Here is a 15,872-nt window from a genome sequence, read left to right on the forward strand (position 1 = left end):
TGGTTACAGAGTAGGTGAAAACAGAGTTGGGTGCTGTGGAATCGGTGAGGGTAACCAGAAGTGGTCTTGTGATAATTGTTTGTGTTTCTGCTGGTCAGAGGGAGTAGGTGCTCCGTGTTAAATGAACGGGGGCCAGAGATGTGAATTATTTTGCTCTCAAGAAAAGGGCAAAGTGATTACTGGGATAGCTGTAAATGTAAATGCTGACCAACTGAAGGGGAAGATTCCCGGTGTGATGCTTGTCATTTGGTGTGACGCAGACAGGGTGGCGTGCAAAAAGGAAAAAGTACCCAATTGTCATACTTTAGTAAAAGTATAGATACCTTAATAGAAAGTTACTCAAGTAAAAGTCACCCAGTAAAATACTACTTGAGTAAAAGTCTAAAAGTATTTGGTTCTAAATATACTTAGGTATCAAAAGTATTGACCTAAACTGGGACATGACACCCCGGCCATCCTACAATCTAAGCTTGATGCCCTCAATCTCACAAATTATCAATGAACCCACCAGGTACAACCCCAAATCCGTAAACACGGGCACCCTCATAGATATCATCCTAACCAACTTGCCCTCCAAATATACCTCTACTGTTTTCAATCAGGATCTCAGCGATCACTGCCTCATTGCCTGCATCCGTAACGGGTCTGTGGTCAAACGACCACCCCTCATCACTATCAAACACTCCCTAAAACACTTCAGCGAGCAGGCCTTCCTAATCGACCTGGCCCGGGTATCCTGGAAGGATATTGACCTCATCCTGTCAGTAGAGGATGCCTGGTTATTCTTTAAAAGTGCCTTCCTCCACATCTAATTTCCTACCACTCATTCAAGTTTCCCTGGATCTGCACTCCATATCTCCCTGTGTTACAATAAATACCATGGTTCATTCATCCCTGTTTCTTGGTCTGAGTCTGCTCTTGGGTTTCCCTGTGCTGCTCCGCCTAACAGTTAGCTAGCCAGAGAAATGTTGAGCAACATTAGCCAATTCAACTGATCAAATAATTTAGTTTATGGTGTGAAATTAGGTGGCTAATAAAGTCAGATAGCTAACTTAGATGAGTTAACGTTAGTAACCTAACCAATTCCTTATAGTATTTACTGGTATACGACTCCTTGCCATTCCTGAAGTTATAATGCGTTAGTTGCTTACTGGACCCTGGCAATCTGTGTGAAATGTTAACTAGCTAACAAACTAACTACTATCTGGTTAATTTTCAGAATGAGAGAATTAGGTGAAAATGAGGCGTTGTTTATTAAACAAGTCGATTCAGGGATCAAGTGTAGCTGAAGCTGGACCTGGCTTATGGAACACCACACACTTTCCCTCGCACTTTTTCAATACAGTGGATAAATAGGGGTATGCCTGAAAGAGATCAATTATACCAACAAAGGGTATCATGCTTTGCTGGCACATTGTAGAACAGATGTCCACAGGCAGAAAGTGTACAATGTAATAATGTGCAGTGTAGCCAAAAGATATTGCTTTTGTTGTGTTGAACTTGACAGTAACACTTGTGTGTGAGTGAGGGGGGATTATTTCCCCCTAGCAGGGATTTTTTTTAGCAAGTGTCACCTTTTTGGGCCCTCACCAGTTTGCATCCCTGACTTGGTACCATTGAGGTGTGGATGTTTACTTTCTACATGAGTTGTTATTTTTCAGTTTTGTCCTAAGAACAGATTGTAGTGGTAAAATAAAAAGGGATACATTCTGACAGGCTTGATCTTAGTTCTATGGCGCAGTCTTCCAGTCTTATGGAGGCTACTGCTCTACCACCTGTAACACGAAAGCCCAGGCCTTAGGTTGAGGCAGTAGAATACACAGTCACAGCTGTAGGCTAATACACTGTAATTTACACAAGCATTTTTATTAGATTTGTGTGCAAAGCAAGAGAAGAGAAAATGAACAGCCATAGGAGTGGAAAAGTTTTTTTTAGGTTAGGGTTAGTCTTGCTCAAGTTGAAGTTCTAGTTCAGGTGAATGGCACATTGTCCATATCATCCAGGGCAAGCTGCCTTGTCCACAAGCAGAGTTTCTCTGCTTCCTCTTCCCACTCAGAATCCGAGAGGGAGTCTTCCTCCAATCCCAATGGCAAAACTATCTGGGGTGCTTCAAGCTTTACAACACTTCCTTCCATGTCTTTCTCTTCCTCTCCTCTCTCTGGGTTGTGGTTTTTCTCTGTTATTTCATTATTCTCATCCTGTAGAACGATGTAGAAATAAACTCATCAGGAATCGAGGCTACCTCTACTATGTCCTGTTATCTACTGCACAGCGCTGATTGATCAACCCCAAAAAACATCTGAGAAAGTAGAATTTATGGTGTGTATATAAACTGAACAAAAATATAAACACAACATGTGAAGTGTTGGTCCCATGTTTCAAGAGCTTAAATAAAAGATCCCAGAAATGTTCCATATGAGGTAAAAAAAAATCTTATTTCTCTCATTTTGTGCAAAAATGTGTTTACATGGCTGTTAGTGAGCACTTGTCCTTTGCCAAGAAAATTCATCCACCTGACAGGTGTGGCATTTCAAGAAGCTGATTAAACAGCATGATCATTACACAGGTACTCCTTGTGCTGGGGACAATAAAAGGCCACTCTAAAATGTGCAGCTTTGTCACACAACACAATGCCACAGATGTCTCAAGTTTTTAGGGGTGGCGTGCAATTGGCATGCTGACTGAAGGAATGTCCAACAGAGCTGTTGCCAGAGAACTGGATGTTCAGTTCTCTACCATAAGCTGCCTCCAATGTCATTTTAGAGAATTTGGCAGTACGTCCAACAGGCCCCACAACCGCAGACCACGTGTATAGTCGTGTGGGTGACTGGTTTGCTGATGTCAACACTGTGAACAGAGTGCCCCATGGTGGCAGTAAGGTTATGGTATGGGCAGGCATAAACTACGGACAACGAACACAATTGCATTTTATCGATTGGCAATTTGAATACTGTGACTTGATCCTGAGGCCCTTGTGAGGCCCATTTTCTTTAAAGCTATCTGTGACCAACAGATGCATATCTGTATTCCCAGTCATGTGAAATCCATAGATTAGGGCCTTATGAATTTATTTCAATTGACAGAGTTTCTCATATGAACTGTAACTCAGTGAAATCTTTGAAATTGTTTAATGTTGCATTTATATTTTTGTTCAGTATATGTTTCATATAAACTCACCTTCGTTGTACTCCCAATGATATACAGATGTCTCATGCGGGCAGCTGTGATGCGTGCACGGGCAGAGCGGCGAGTTGAGGGGAGGGGGGTGGAGCTAGTGTCAGGTTGTGAGGCATGGCGTGCTGTAGAAACCACAGAAGAGGGGGGAGCAGCAGGAGACCTAGGATCAAGTGAAGACTATTGCCATCATGATGCCATTTGTGATGAGTAGTAAACCCACAGTTACTCAAGTAATGTGTATATACACTGAGTGTAGAAAACATTTTGAACACCTGCTCTTTCCATGACAGACTGACCAGGTGAAAGCTATGATCCCATATTGAGGCCGTCATTGTAAATAAGAATTTGTCCTTAACTGACTTGCCTAGTTAAATAAAAAAATTTCACTTTACATAGACTGACCAGGTGAAAGAAATGATCCCTTATTGATGTCACTTGTTAAATCCACTTCAATCAGTGTAGATGAAGGGGAGGAGACAGGTAAAACAAATATTTTCAAGTCTTGAGACCAGTTGAGACATGGATTGTGTATGTGTGTCATTCAGAGAGTGAATCGGCAAGTCAAAAGATTTGTGTTTTTGAATGGGGTATGATAGTAGGTGCCAGGCGCACCGATTTGTGTCAAGAACTAGGTTTTTCACGCTCAACAGTTTCCTGTGTGCATCAAGAATGGTCCACCACCCAAAGGACAACCATCCAGCTTGACACTGTGGGAAGCATTGGAGTCGACATGGGCCAGCATCCATGTGGAGCGCTTTTGACACCTTGTAGAATCCATGCCCTGACGAATTGAGGCTGTTCTGAGGCGATGTAACTCAATATTAAGGTGTTCTTAATGTTTTTTACACTCAGTGTATACAGTATATCTTCCTATTGTAAATGCAAGAAACCACATTAATGACCTAATACAGTAGGGAATGTCACTCATAGTGCCCTCCTGAGCTTGTCTTTATGCTTACCTGAGCATCCGAGGTGGGATTGCTCCTCCAATCAGAGGGCAAGGAATTTGAGGCGCGAACAGCAGCAGCTCTTGCCTTAGCCTGTCTGCCACAGTGCCCTTCCCGCCCACCTCCAAGCTATCCCACTGTAGGATGTTTCGTGACAGTCCTTGAAGAGAGAGAGACCTCCAAGTGTTCTCTCGCCCTCCAAGGTATGCAGGTAGCTCGTCAAGGTGACTTGAGTACTACAATTATGGTACATACTAGTGGTGTCAGATTTCTCTGAAAAACATGCCCATTGCATATGGTACAATTGTTTCATGTATGATGTAAAAGTATTGCTCCAAAATGCTCTGAATGTGAAGACTACTCTTATCAAAAATGTTCTCAATCTCACCTGCATAAAGTCCCTCATACAGGTAATATAAGACGTGTCAGAAATCATCCTCCCTTGCCTCTGGATCTCATCAGCAATAATGTGATTGATGAATATCCTATTTCCCATCATCCTGCAGGTGTCTGTTGTGGCCTACATGGAAGTACAAATAGGTTTAGATGATATGAGACATGTCAAACCAACTAAATCATCCACTTGTATTGACCAAATCTTTGCTAATGCTGCAGAAATCTACTCAAAAGCAGTATCCATATCCATCAGATGTAGTGATCATATCTAGGAAAACCAGTTCCAAAGACTGGACCTAAAATAGTGCATAAGCGATCAGGATTTGCAATGATTCCTATGTTGAAGATATGAAAAATATTTGTTGGTCTGATGTGTGTAATGAGGAACATCCTGACGCTGCACTTGAAACATTTATGAAATTGCTTCTTCTGGTTACTGACAGGCATGCGCCCATAAAGAAACTGACTGATAAAACTGCCAAATCCCCATGGATAGATGATGATTGAAAAACTGTATGGCTGAGAGGGATGTGGCTAAGAGAATGGCAAATAAGTCTAGCAATACAGCAGATTGGCAAAAATACAATAAATTGAGTAATCACATAACTAAACAAAAAGAAGAAGAAACTACCGTAAAACTTAAAATAATAGCCCAGATGTTTATTTTCTTAAATCACAGAACACAACAGGTGCTTATTAGAGGCTGGCTTCTATTTGAGCCAGGTGTCTATTTCCTTAATGCACACAGCTTTTGCTCATTTGCATTACATTTTAGTCATTTAGCAGACGCTCTTATCCAGAGCGACTTACAGTAGTGAATGCATACATTTCATTTCATGCATTTTTTTTTTTTTTGTACTGGCCCCCCGAACCCACAACCCTGGCATTGCAAACACCATGCTCTACCAACTGAGCCACAGGGAAGCTTTTGCATAGTTCATTGTTTAATTCCAGCATTCACTTCCAGCAATTTAATGCATTTCTTAATTTGTTGCACTAACGTGTTATCATTTACACACTGTGTCACGTTTCTTTTGTCTTACTATGACAAAAAAAATAAGAATAATGATTCTTGCTTTGACTGTGCATTTTCATCAGTTCTTACTTTCGCCACTAGGCTGATTTCTGGGGGTCTACTCCTGAAGTTGACTTTTTGTGCTTCACAGTTAGCTAATAGTTCTCAGCTGTTAGCAGCCAATGGCTAGCAGTTTCTTATTGCCGATAAAAACGGATGATTGCCATAAGTTTTTGTTTGTTATTGCTGAATTATTTAATATAACAAATCAAACATTTAACCTTGCAAACAATTCATGGTAATTCATGGTAACCTCGTAAACACTTCATTTAGACCCAGCTATCAAAAGGGACAGGCGGCTATTTGAGACTCAGTGTTTAATTGAAGTTTTAGAAAATACTATAGAACAAAGATAAATGATATAAAGAATGATAGCAAAAAGCTCTTGAGTAAATTCAATTCTAAAAAGCTCTGGAGTACATTCAATTCTAGGCAGAAAAGCTAACTCAGCTCCAGGCTGATGGATCATTCATAACATAACCCTTTGATATTGCCAACCACTTTAATAACTTTTTTGTTGACAAGATTAGTAAGCTTAGGCATGACATGCAAGCAACAAATGCTGAGCCTTCATATTCATGCATAACGGACCAAATAATGAAAGACGAGCCCTGTAGCTTTGAATTCCACAAAGTTAGTTAGTGTGGAAGAGGTGAAAAAATAATTGTTATCTATAAATAAGGACAAACCACATGGAACCAACAACCAGGATGGTAAATTACTGAGGTTGGTAGCAGAATACATTACAACTCCTATTTGCCACATCTTCAATCTAAGCCTAGAAGGCGGAGTGTGCCCTCATGCCGGGAGGGAGGCAAAGGTCATTCCGCTGCCCAAAAATAACAAAGCACCCTATAATGGTTCATTCAGCAGACCAATCTGCCTGTTAACGATGCTTAGCAAACTTTTGGAAAAAATACAATGTTCTTTTACAGAAAACAAATTAACAACAGACTTTCAGCATGCTTATAGGGAAAGGCACTCAAAGAAATTGACAATAATAAGATTGTGGAAGCTGTTTTGTTAGACTTCAGTGCAGCCTTTGATATCATTGATCATAACATATTGCTGAAAAAACGTAGGTGTTATGGATTAACTTCCTCTGCCTTTATCATGGATGGACAGTTACCTATCGAATAGAACACAGAGGGTTTTATTTAATGGAAGCCTCTCTAATGCAAATTTGGTTGACTGTGGTGTACCGCAGGGCAGCCGGCTTGGACCATTATTGGTTTTTGTGTTTACTATTGACCTTCCACTAACCTTGAATAAAGCCTGTGTGTCCATGTACGCTGACAACTCAATAGTATACACGTCGGCTGCAACAGTGAAATAAATAACTAACGCCCTTAACATAGAGATCCAGTCAGTTTTAGAATGGGTAACAAGCAATAGGCTGGAGCTAAATATCTCAAAAACAAACCTCATCTGGATCTATTATTGAATAATGTGGCTATTGAGTAAGTTGAAGAGACCTGACTGCTGGGTGGCACTGTAGCTAGGAATCTATCATGGTCAAAACATATAGACTCAATGGTTACTAAAATGGAAAGAGGTCTGTCAATGATAAGGCGTTGCTCTGCTTTCTTGATATCTCAGTCAACCAGACAGGTCCTACATGCCCTAGTTTTGTCGCACCTGGACTACTGTCCAGTTCTGTGGTCAGTTGCGGCAAAAAAGGCAAATTGCAATTGGTCCAAAACAGAGCATCACGTATTGCACTTAGATGTACACGAAGGGAGAATGTCAATGACATGGATCTCTCCAGCTCAAAGTTGAGGAGAGATTGACTGCATCACTGTTTTTGGTCTTTGTTTGAGGTGGTGATGTGTTGAAGGTACCGAACTCTCTGTTCAAACTGTTGTCACACAGTTCGGACACTCATCTGTATCACACAAGACATGCAAACAGAGGTCTCTTCACAGTCCCCAGGTCCAGAACAGAGGCTGGAAAACACATGGTATTAAATAGAGCCATGACTAAATGGAACTCTTTGTCACCGCAGGTAACTCAAGCTAGCAATAAAACCAGAATAAAAAAACAGATAAAAGAACACCTTACGGCACGACGGGGACTGTGAAGAGACACAGACATTTTTATGCATTTTGTATTGTATTTTGCATTGTATTATGTATTGTAATACAGTGCATTCGGGAAGGATTCAGACCCCTTGACTTTTTCCACATTTTGTTACGTTACAGCCTTATTCTAAAATGGAATAAATAAAAAGAAAATCCTCATCAATCTACACACAATACCCCATAATGACGAAGTAAAAACTATTTTTGTCTAATATATAAAAAAAATATTAAAAAAAATATATAGATATTTACATACTGTAAGGATTCAGACCCTTTGCTATGAGACTCGAAATTGAGCTCGGATGCATCCTGTTTCCATTGATCATCCTTGATGTTTCTACAACTTGATTGGAGTCCACCTGTGGTTAATTTAATTTATTGGACATGATTTGGAAAGGCACACACCTGTCTATATAAGCTCCCACAGTTGAAAGTGCAAGTCAGAGCAAAAACCAAGCAATGAGGTTGAAGGAATTGTCCGTAGAGCTCCTAGACAGGATTGTGTTGAGGCACAGATCTGGGGAAAGGTACCAACAAATTTCTGCAGCATTGAAGGTCCCCAAGAACACAGTGGCCTCCATCACTCTTAAATGGAAGAAGTTTGGAACCACCAAGACTCTCCCTAGAGCTGGCCGCCCGGCCAAACTGAGCAATTGGGGGAGAAGGGCCTTGGTCAGGGAGATGACCAAGAACACGATGGTCACTGTGACAGAGCTCCAGAGTTCCTCTGTGGAGATGGGTAAACCTTTCAGAAGGACAACCATCTCTGCAGCACTCCGCCAATCAGGCCTTTTTGGTAGAGTGGCCACATGACAGCCCGCTTGGAGTTGCCAAAAGGCACCTAAAGGACACTCGGACCATGAGAAACAAGATTTTCTGGTCTGATGAAACCAAGATTGAACTATTTGGCCTGAATTCCAACCGTCACGTCTGGAGGAAACCTGGCACCATCCCTATGGTGAAGCATGATGGTGGCAGCATCATGCTGTGGGGATATTTTTCAGGTGCACGGACTGGGAGACTGGTCAGGATCAAGGGAAAGATGAAAAGAACAAAGTACAGAGAGATCCTTGATGAAAACCTGCTCCAGAGAGGTTCACCTTCCAACAGGACAACGACCCTAAGCACACAGCCAAGACAATGCAGGAGTGGCTTTGGGACAAGTCTCTGAATGTCCTTGAGTGGCCCAGCCAGAGCCCAGACTTGAACCCAATGAGACATCTCTGGAGAGACCTGAAAATAGCTGTGCAGCAACGCCACCTGACAGAGCTTGAGAGGATCTGCAGAGAAGAATGGGAGAAACTCCCCAAATACAGGTGTGCCAAGCTTGTAGCGTCATACCCAAGAAGACTCGATGCTGTAATCCCTGCCAAAGGTGCTTCAACAAAGTACTGAGTACAGGGTCTGAATACTTATGTAAATGTGATATTTCAGTTTTTTATTAGCAGAAATGTATAAAAACCTGTTTTTGCGTTGTCATTATGGGCTATTGTGTGAAGATTGATGAGGGTGAAACATTTTTTTTTAATACATTTTAGAATAAGGCTAAGTAACAATGTGTGGAAAAAGTCAAGGGGTCTGAATAATTTCTGAATGCACTGTATGTAAGTGATACGTGGTTGGGATACGACTGTGATATGTGGTTGTCTCGCCTGGCTATCTTAAGATTAACACCCAAGCTGTGGGTCGATCTGGATGGGAGCGTCTGCTGAATGGCTAAATTGTAATGTAAATGTAGTGATATGTATGTTTGTATATTTATGTATATTATGTATTTTATTTGTTGTGTTGCTTCCTGTTTGGACCCCAGGAAGAGTAGCCGCTGCCGAGGAAGAAGCTAATTGGGGATACTAATAAATAAATCAAATTATACTTTATGCTATATACAGTTGAAGTTGGAAGTTTACATACACCTTAGCCAAATACATTTAAACTCAGTTTTTCACAATCCCTGACATTTAATCCTAGTAACAATTCCCTGTCTTAGGTCAGTTAGGATCACCACTTTATTTTAAGAACGTGGAATGTTAGAATAATAGTAGAGAGAATGATTTATTTCAGCTTTTATTTCTTTCATCATATTCCCAGTGGGTCAGAAGTTTACATACACTCAATTAGTATTTGGTAGCATTGCCTTTAAATTGTTTAACTTGGGTCAAATGTTTCGGGTAGCCTTCCACAAGCTTCCCACAATAAGTTGGGTGAATTTTGGCACATTCCTCCTGACAGTGCTGGTGTAACTGAGTCAGGTTTGTTGGCCTCCTTGCTCGCACACGCTTTTTCAGTTCTGCCCACACATTTTCTATAGGATTGAGGTCACTGCTTTGTGATGGCCACTCCAATACCTTGACTTTGTTGTCCTTAAGCCATTTTGCAACAACTTTGGAAGTATGCTTGGGGTCATTGTCCATTTGGAAGACCCATTTGTGACCAAGCTTTAACTTCCTGACTGATGTCTTGAGATATTGCTTCTATATATCGACATAATTGTCCTCCCTCATGATGCCATCTATTTTGTGAAGTGCACCAGTCCCTCCTGCAGCAAAGCACCCCCACAACATAATTCTGCCACCCCCGTTCTTCACAGTTGGGAAGGTGTTCTACGTCTTGCAAGCCTCCCCCTTTTTCCTCCAAACATAACGATGGTCATTATGGCCAAACAGTTCTATTTTTGTTTCATCAGACCAGAGGACATTTCTCCAAAAAGTACGATCTTTGTCCCCATGTGCAGTTGGTCTGGCTTTTTTATGGCAGTTTTGGAGCAGTGGCTTCTTCCTTGCTGAGTGGCCTTTCAAATTATGTCGATATAAGACTTGTTTTACTGTGGATATAGATACTTTTGTACCTGTTTCCTCCAGCATCGTCACAAGGTCCTTTGCTGTTGTTCTGGGATTGATTTGCACTTTTCGCACCAAAGTATGTTCATCTCTAGGAGACAGAACGCGTCTCCCTCCTGAGCGGTATGACGGCTACGTGGTCCCATGGTGTTTATACTTGCGTACTATTGTTTGTACAGATTAACGTGGTACCGTCAGGCATTTGGAAATTGCTCCCAAGGATGAACCAGACTTGTGGAGGTCTACAATTCTTTTTCTGAGGTCTTGGCTGATTTCTTTAGATTTTCCCATGATGCCAAGCAAAGAGGCACTGAGTGAAGGTAGGCCTTGAAATACATCCACAGGTACACTTCCAATTGACTCAAATGATGTCAATTAGCCTATCAGAAGCTTCTAAAGCCATGACATCAATTTCTGGAATTTTCCAAGCTGTTTAAAAGCCACAGTCAACTTAGTGTATGTAAACTTCTGACCCACTGGAATTTTGATACAGTGAATTATACGTGAAATAATCTGTCTGTAAACAATTGCTGGAAAAATTACTTGTGTCATGCAAAGTAGATGTCCTAACCGACTTGCCAAAACTGTAGTTTGTTAACAAGAAATTTGTGGAGTGGTTGAAAAACGAGTTTTAATGACTCCAACCTAAGTGTATGTAAAGTTCAGACTTCAACTGAATATAGTTTGTGACAGCACGGGCAGCGCCATTGAGGCTATCTTTAATCTAAAGTGTAATGCACCATGCTCTACCAACTGAGCTACAGAGGATCAATATGTGGGTAGTGGACAAGTGCACACTTCAGGAAAAATTGTAAAGTATTGAGATTCATAGACAGCAGGGGGGCTTCAACCCCCCAAGAGCACAAACATTGACATCTGTTGGACAACACCATAGATGTCTATAATGTGCTATACTGTAGTGTTCTCTAATGTACTTTGCTGTACATTGTGGACGACAGGAAAAGGAGGACCGAGCACGCCCCCATTCTCATCGACGGGGCTGTAGTGGAGCAGGTTGAGAGCTTCAAGTTCCTTGGCGTCCACATCACCAACAAACTAACATGGTCCAAGCACACCAAGACAGTTGTGAAGAGGGCACGGCAAAACCTATTCCCCCTCAGGAGACTGAAAAGATTTGGCATGGGTCCTCAGATCCTCAAAAGGTTTTACAGCTGCACCATCGAGAGCATCCTGATGGGTTGCATCACTGCCTGGTATGGTAACTGCTCAGCCACCAACCGCAAGGCACTACAGAGGGTAGTGCGTACGGCCCAGTACAGCACCGGGGCCAAGCTTCCTATCATCCAGGACTTCTATACCAGGCGGTGTCAGAGGAAGGCCCTAAAAGTGGTCAAAGACTCCAGCCACCCTAGTCATAGACTGTTCTCTCTGCTACTGCACGGCAAGCGGTACCGGAGCGCCAAGTCTAGGTCCAAAAGGCTTCTAAAAAGCTTCTACCCCCAAGCCATAAGACTCCTGAACAGCTAATGAAATGACTACCCAGACTTTTGCATTGCCCCCCCCCCCCCCCCCCCCCCACGCATAGCCACTTTAGTAACTCTACCTACATGTACATAATTACCTCGGCACCGGTGCCCCCGCACATTGACTCTGTACCGCTACCCCCTGTATATAGCCCCACTATTGTTATTTACTGCTGCTCTTTAATTATTTGTTATTCTTATCTCTTACTTTTTTTTAGGTATTTTCTTAAAACTGCATTGTTGGTTAAGGGCTTGTAAGTAAGCATTTCACTGTATCACACCTGTTCTATTCGGTGCATGTTACAAATCAAATTTGATTTGTACTGTACTGTATTGTGTTCTAATGTACTGTGCTCTACTGTTCTGTACTTTGCTGTACTGTACTTTACCCTACTGTACTTTACCCTTACAAATTGAAGGACCCATGGACTCTTGATCTAGTGGTCTTCGTCCTGAGACCACTCAAGATCACGTAAATTTGTTTTTTAACTTGTCATGGTCTTAACTCACTGGGTCTGGATCTTGGGACCAATGTCCTAGTATAAATCTTAGTCTTGGCTCCAAACCATAGGCAACCCAATTTGAAGAAGACAAAGCTCTCTGATCATTGGCTGATCACTCCCAACCCATAGGAATCCCCACCCAGTTGACTACTTTTAAATAGTGGAAGCCCTCAATGGCTTATTTAAAGGTTTAGAAAATCAGGTTAAAAGTCATGTTTTTACTATTTTGTTCATTTGGTATGCAAATACAATTTATTAAATGAATCTGTAATAGGTTAATCAAAATGATCACTACTGTGCATGATTCTCTCTTTATTGCAACTTTGTCACAGTTTCAGTAGTGACACATTTAGTGGGGTGGTAAGCAATTCAGGTAAAATGTCAAATATGCAATACAAAATGTGTGTGTGTGTGTATTATATGACATGTTGGAAGACTTGTGCTGGACGTTTGGGAGGAATAGGTTACAACAACAAAAAATTGAACCCCCAATTTGTACCACTTCTGTAGAATGACCCATACAGTATATTATGAAAGGTGAGATGTCTCTCTCAGGCTTACCTGATTAGATGGTCGGAACACTCTTTTTCCAGAAATATATTGTCTTCCTCCACCAAGGTGGAAGATCTTGAAGACAATCAATGGAGGGAACTGGGAACCTGAAAATCTATCAGCCAAAGAACAAAAACAGGCCCATTACTGTGTTAATGAGGTTTAGCATGCAATTAGGTCTCTTTGAATATAATTACATCCACATGCTTTTTACTGTCAGCATTTTAATTTGGATTTACCAGACAATCTTTACACTTGTTGAGATCATAGCAGCAAAATGGGTATTAGGTTTACAGATGGGGTACCTGAATCTGACCTTGCAGTGCATGCTTGGATCTCTGACCAGATCAGCTTCTCTGGGGCTGAGTTGGCGGAGAATAGCAGGTGCAAGACAGTGTTCCTGAACAGTGCCATGACAAAAACAAATGACTCACTTTTTGGCCCACTTATAGTGCCTTGCAAAAGTGTTCATCCCCCTTGGCGTTTCACAAATTGGTGAAGTGAAATTTAAAAAATAACTTGTTTCAAAAAATTCAAAATATTTAAAAACGGAAAAGAGGTGTGTGCATATGTATTCACCCCCTTTGCTATGAAGCCCCTAAATAAGATGTGGTGCAACCAATTACCTTCAGAAGTCACATAAAGTCCACCTGTGTGCAATCTAAGTGTCACATGATCTGTCACATGAGCTCAGTATATATACACCTGTTCTGAAAGGCCCCCCGAGTCTGCAACACCACTAAGCAAGCGGCACCATGAAGACCAAGGAGCTCTCCAAACAGGTCAGGGACGAAGTTGTGGAGATGTACCGATCTGGGTTGGGTTATAAAAAAATATCAGAAACTTTGAACATCCCACGGAGCACCGTTAAATCCATTATTAAAAATGGAAAGAATATGGCACCACAACAAACCTGCCAAGAGAGGGCCGCCCACCAAAACTCACGGACCAGGCAAGGAGGGCATTAATCAGAGAGGCAACAAAGAGACCAAAGATAACCCAGAGGGAGCTGCAAAGCTCCACAGCGGAGATTGGAGTATCTGTCTATAGGACCACTTAAGCCGTACACTCCACAGAGCTGGGCTTTATGGAAGAGTGGTCAGAAAAAAGACATTGCTTAAAGAAAAAAATATGCAAACACGTTTGGTGTTCGCCAAAAGGCATGTGGGAGACTCCCCAAACATATGGGAGAAGGTACTCTGGTCAGATGAGGCTAAAATTGATATTTTTGGCCATCGAGGAAAACGTTATGTCTGGCGCAAACCCAACACCTCTCATCACCCCGAGAACACCATGGTGGTGGTAGCATCATTCTGTGGGGATGTTTTTCATCGGCAGGGACTGGGAAACTGGTCAGAATTTAAGGAATGATGGATGGCGCTAAAAACAGGGAAATTCTTGAGGGAAACCTGTTTCAGTCTTCCAGAGATTTGAGACTGGGACGGAGGTTCACCTTCCAGCAGGACAATGACCCTAAGCATACTGCTAAAGCAACACTCGAGTGGTTTAAGGGGAAACATTTAAATGTCTTGGAATGGCCTCGTCAAAGCCCAGACCTCAATCCAATTGAGAATCTGTGGTATAACTTAGATTGCTGTACACCAGCGGAACCCATCCAACTTGAAGGAGCTGGAGCAGTTTTGCCTTGAAGAATGGGCAAAAATCCAAGTGGCTAGATGTGCCAAGCTTATAGAGACATACACCAAGAGACTTGTAGCTGTAATTACTGCAAAAGGTGGCTCTACAAAGTATTGACTTTGGGGGGATGAATAGTTATGCAAACTCAAGTTTTCAGTTTTTTTGTCTTATTTCTTTTTTGTTTCACACAAAAAAATATTTTGCATCTTCAAAGTGGTAGGTATGTTGTGTAAATCAAATTATACACCCCCCCCCCCCCCCCCCAAAAAACTATTTTAATTCTAGGTTATAAGGCAACAAAATAGGAAATTTACAAGGGTGGTGATTACTTTCGCAAGTCACTGTGCATAAGCGAACATCTGATATAATGATTATATCAGATTTTCACACAGCTCCCCACCAATAGGCCTATATAATTGAGTTCATATTAAGGCCATCTAGCCTATGATCATTTTAAATCTGAATTGCAATGTTGTGTTGATCAGTAAGGCTGCCAGGCTGCAACTCTAGCACTCACAGCAGCACGAACAGTGAGCGACATCAGCTGGAAAAGTCTCTTGTCTTGGTGAGACCTCCAGTATGTCTGAATCTTCTTCGCGGCAAATACACGCTCCTCTTGATTGAATCTGCATGATGTAAATTCATAATCTGAGACTCAGAATATATCAAGGTCAAACATTTAACAACAGAAGCAGACTTTATCATGTTACATTTTACATTTTAGTCATTTAGCAGACGCTCTTATCCAGAGCGACTTACAGTAGTGAATCCATACATTTTTTCCCCCCCATACTGGTCCCCCGTGGGAAACACAACCCTGGTGTTGCAAACACCATGCTCTACCAACTGAGCCACACGGGACTTGCGAGGCCTTGTCTTGTACAATTAATCTACGGACCGGACCCTTACCCATATTCCATTTTCCACTCCTGCAATGCTGTTGCCTCTGCCTGTGAATGTATCTTGTTAGAGACGAGTTGCTAAGGGACGATTAGAATACTAACTTCACGAGCCAAAGTAAAGACACATTTCCTGAGCTAATCAGAGCGTTGGTGCTATACGGAATCGTTGCGACGCCCATTCCCTAACTCCTACTCTTAGCCTAACTTTAACCTTTTCTAATCCTAACCATTTTAAATCGGTTAGGGACCCTTCCTTACCTTAATCATTTTCAATGTCAAC

At 41.7% G+C, this 15,872-nt stretch overlaps 1 protein-coding gene across 1 annotated transcript; it reads right to left on the reverse strand.

Annotated features, from left to right (window-relative positions):
• Positions 1-1,970: 1,970 nt before the first annotated feature.
• On the reverse strand, positions 1,971-15,797 carry c04hxorf58 (chromosome 04 CXorf58 homolog). The gene is made up of 8 exons (XM_014196203.3): positions 15,600-15,797; positions 15,208-15,316; positions 13,358-13,452; positions 13,062-13,167; positions 4,513-4,644; positions 4,137-4,360; positions 3,178-3,337; positions 1,971-2,198 (listed from the first exon to the last, which is right to left on the reverse strand). Exons 1-8 carry the CDS (start codon positions 15,608-15,610, stop codon positions 1,971-1,973), a joined length of 1,065 nt encoding a protein of 354 aa, XP_014051678.1. The 5' UTR covers positions 15,611-15,797.
• Positions 15,798-15,872: the final 75 nt, after the last annotated feature.

The sequence above is a fragment of the Salmo salar genome, chromosome 04, assembly GCF_965601325.2.
Source record: "Salmo salar chromosome 04, fSalSal1, whole genome shotgun sequence".
Lineage (NCBI taxonomy): Eukaryota > Metazoa > Chordata > Actinopteri > Salmoniformes > Salmonidae > Salmo > Salmo salar.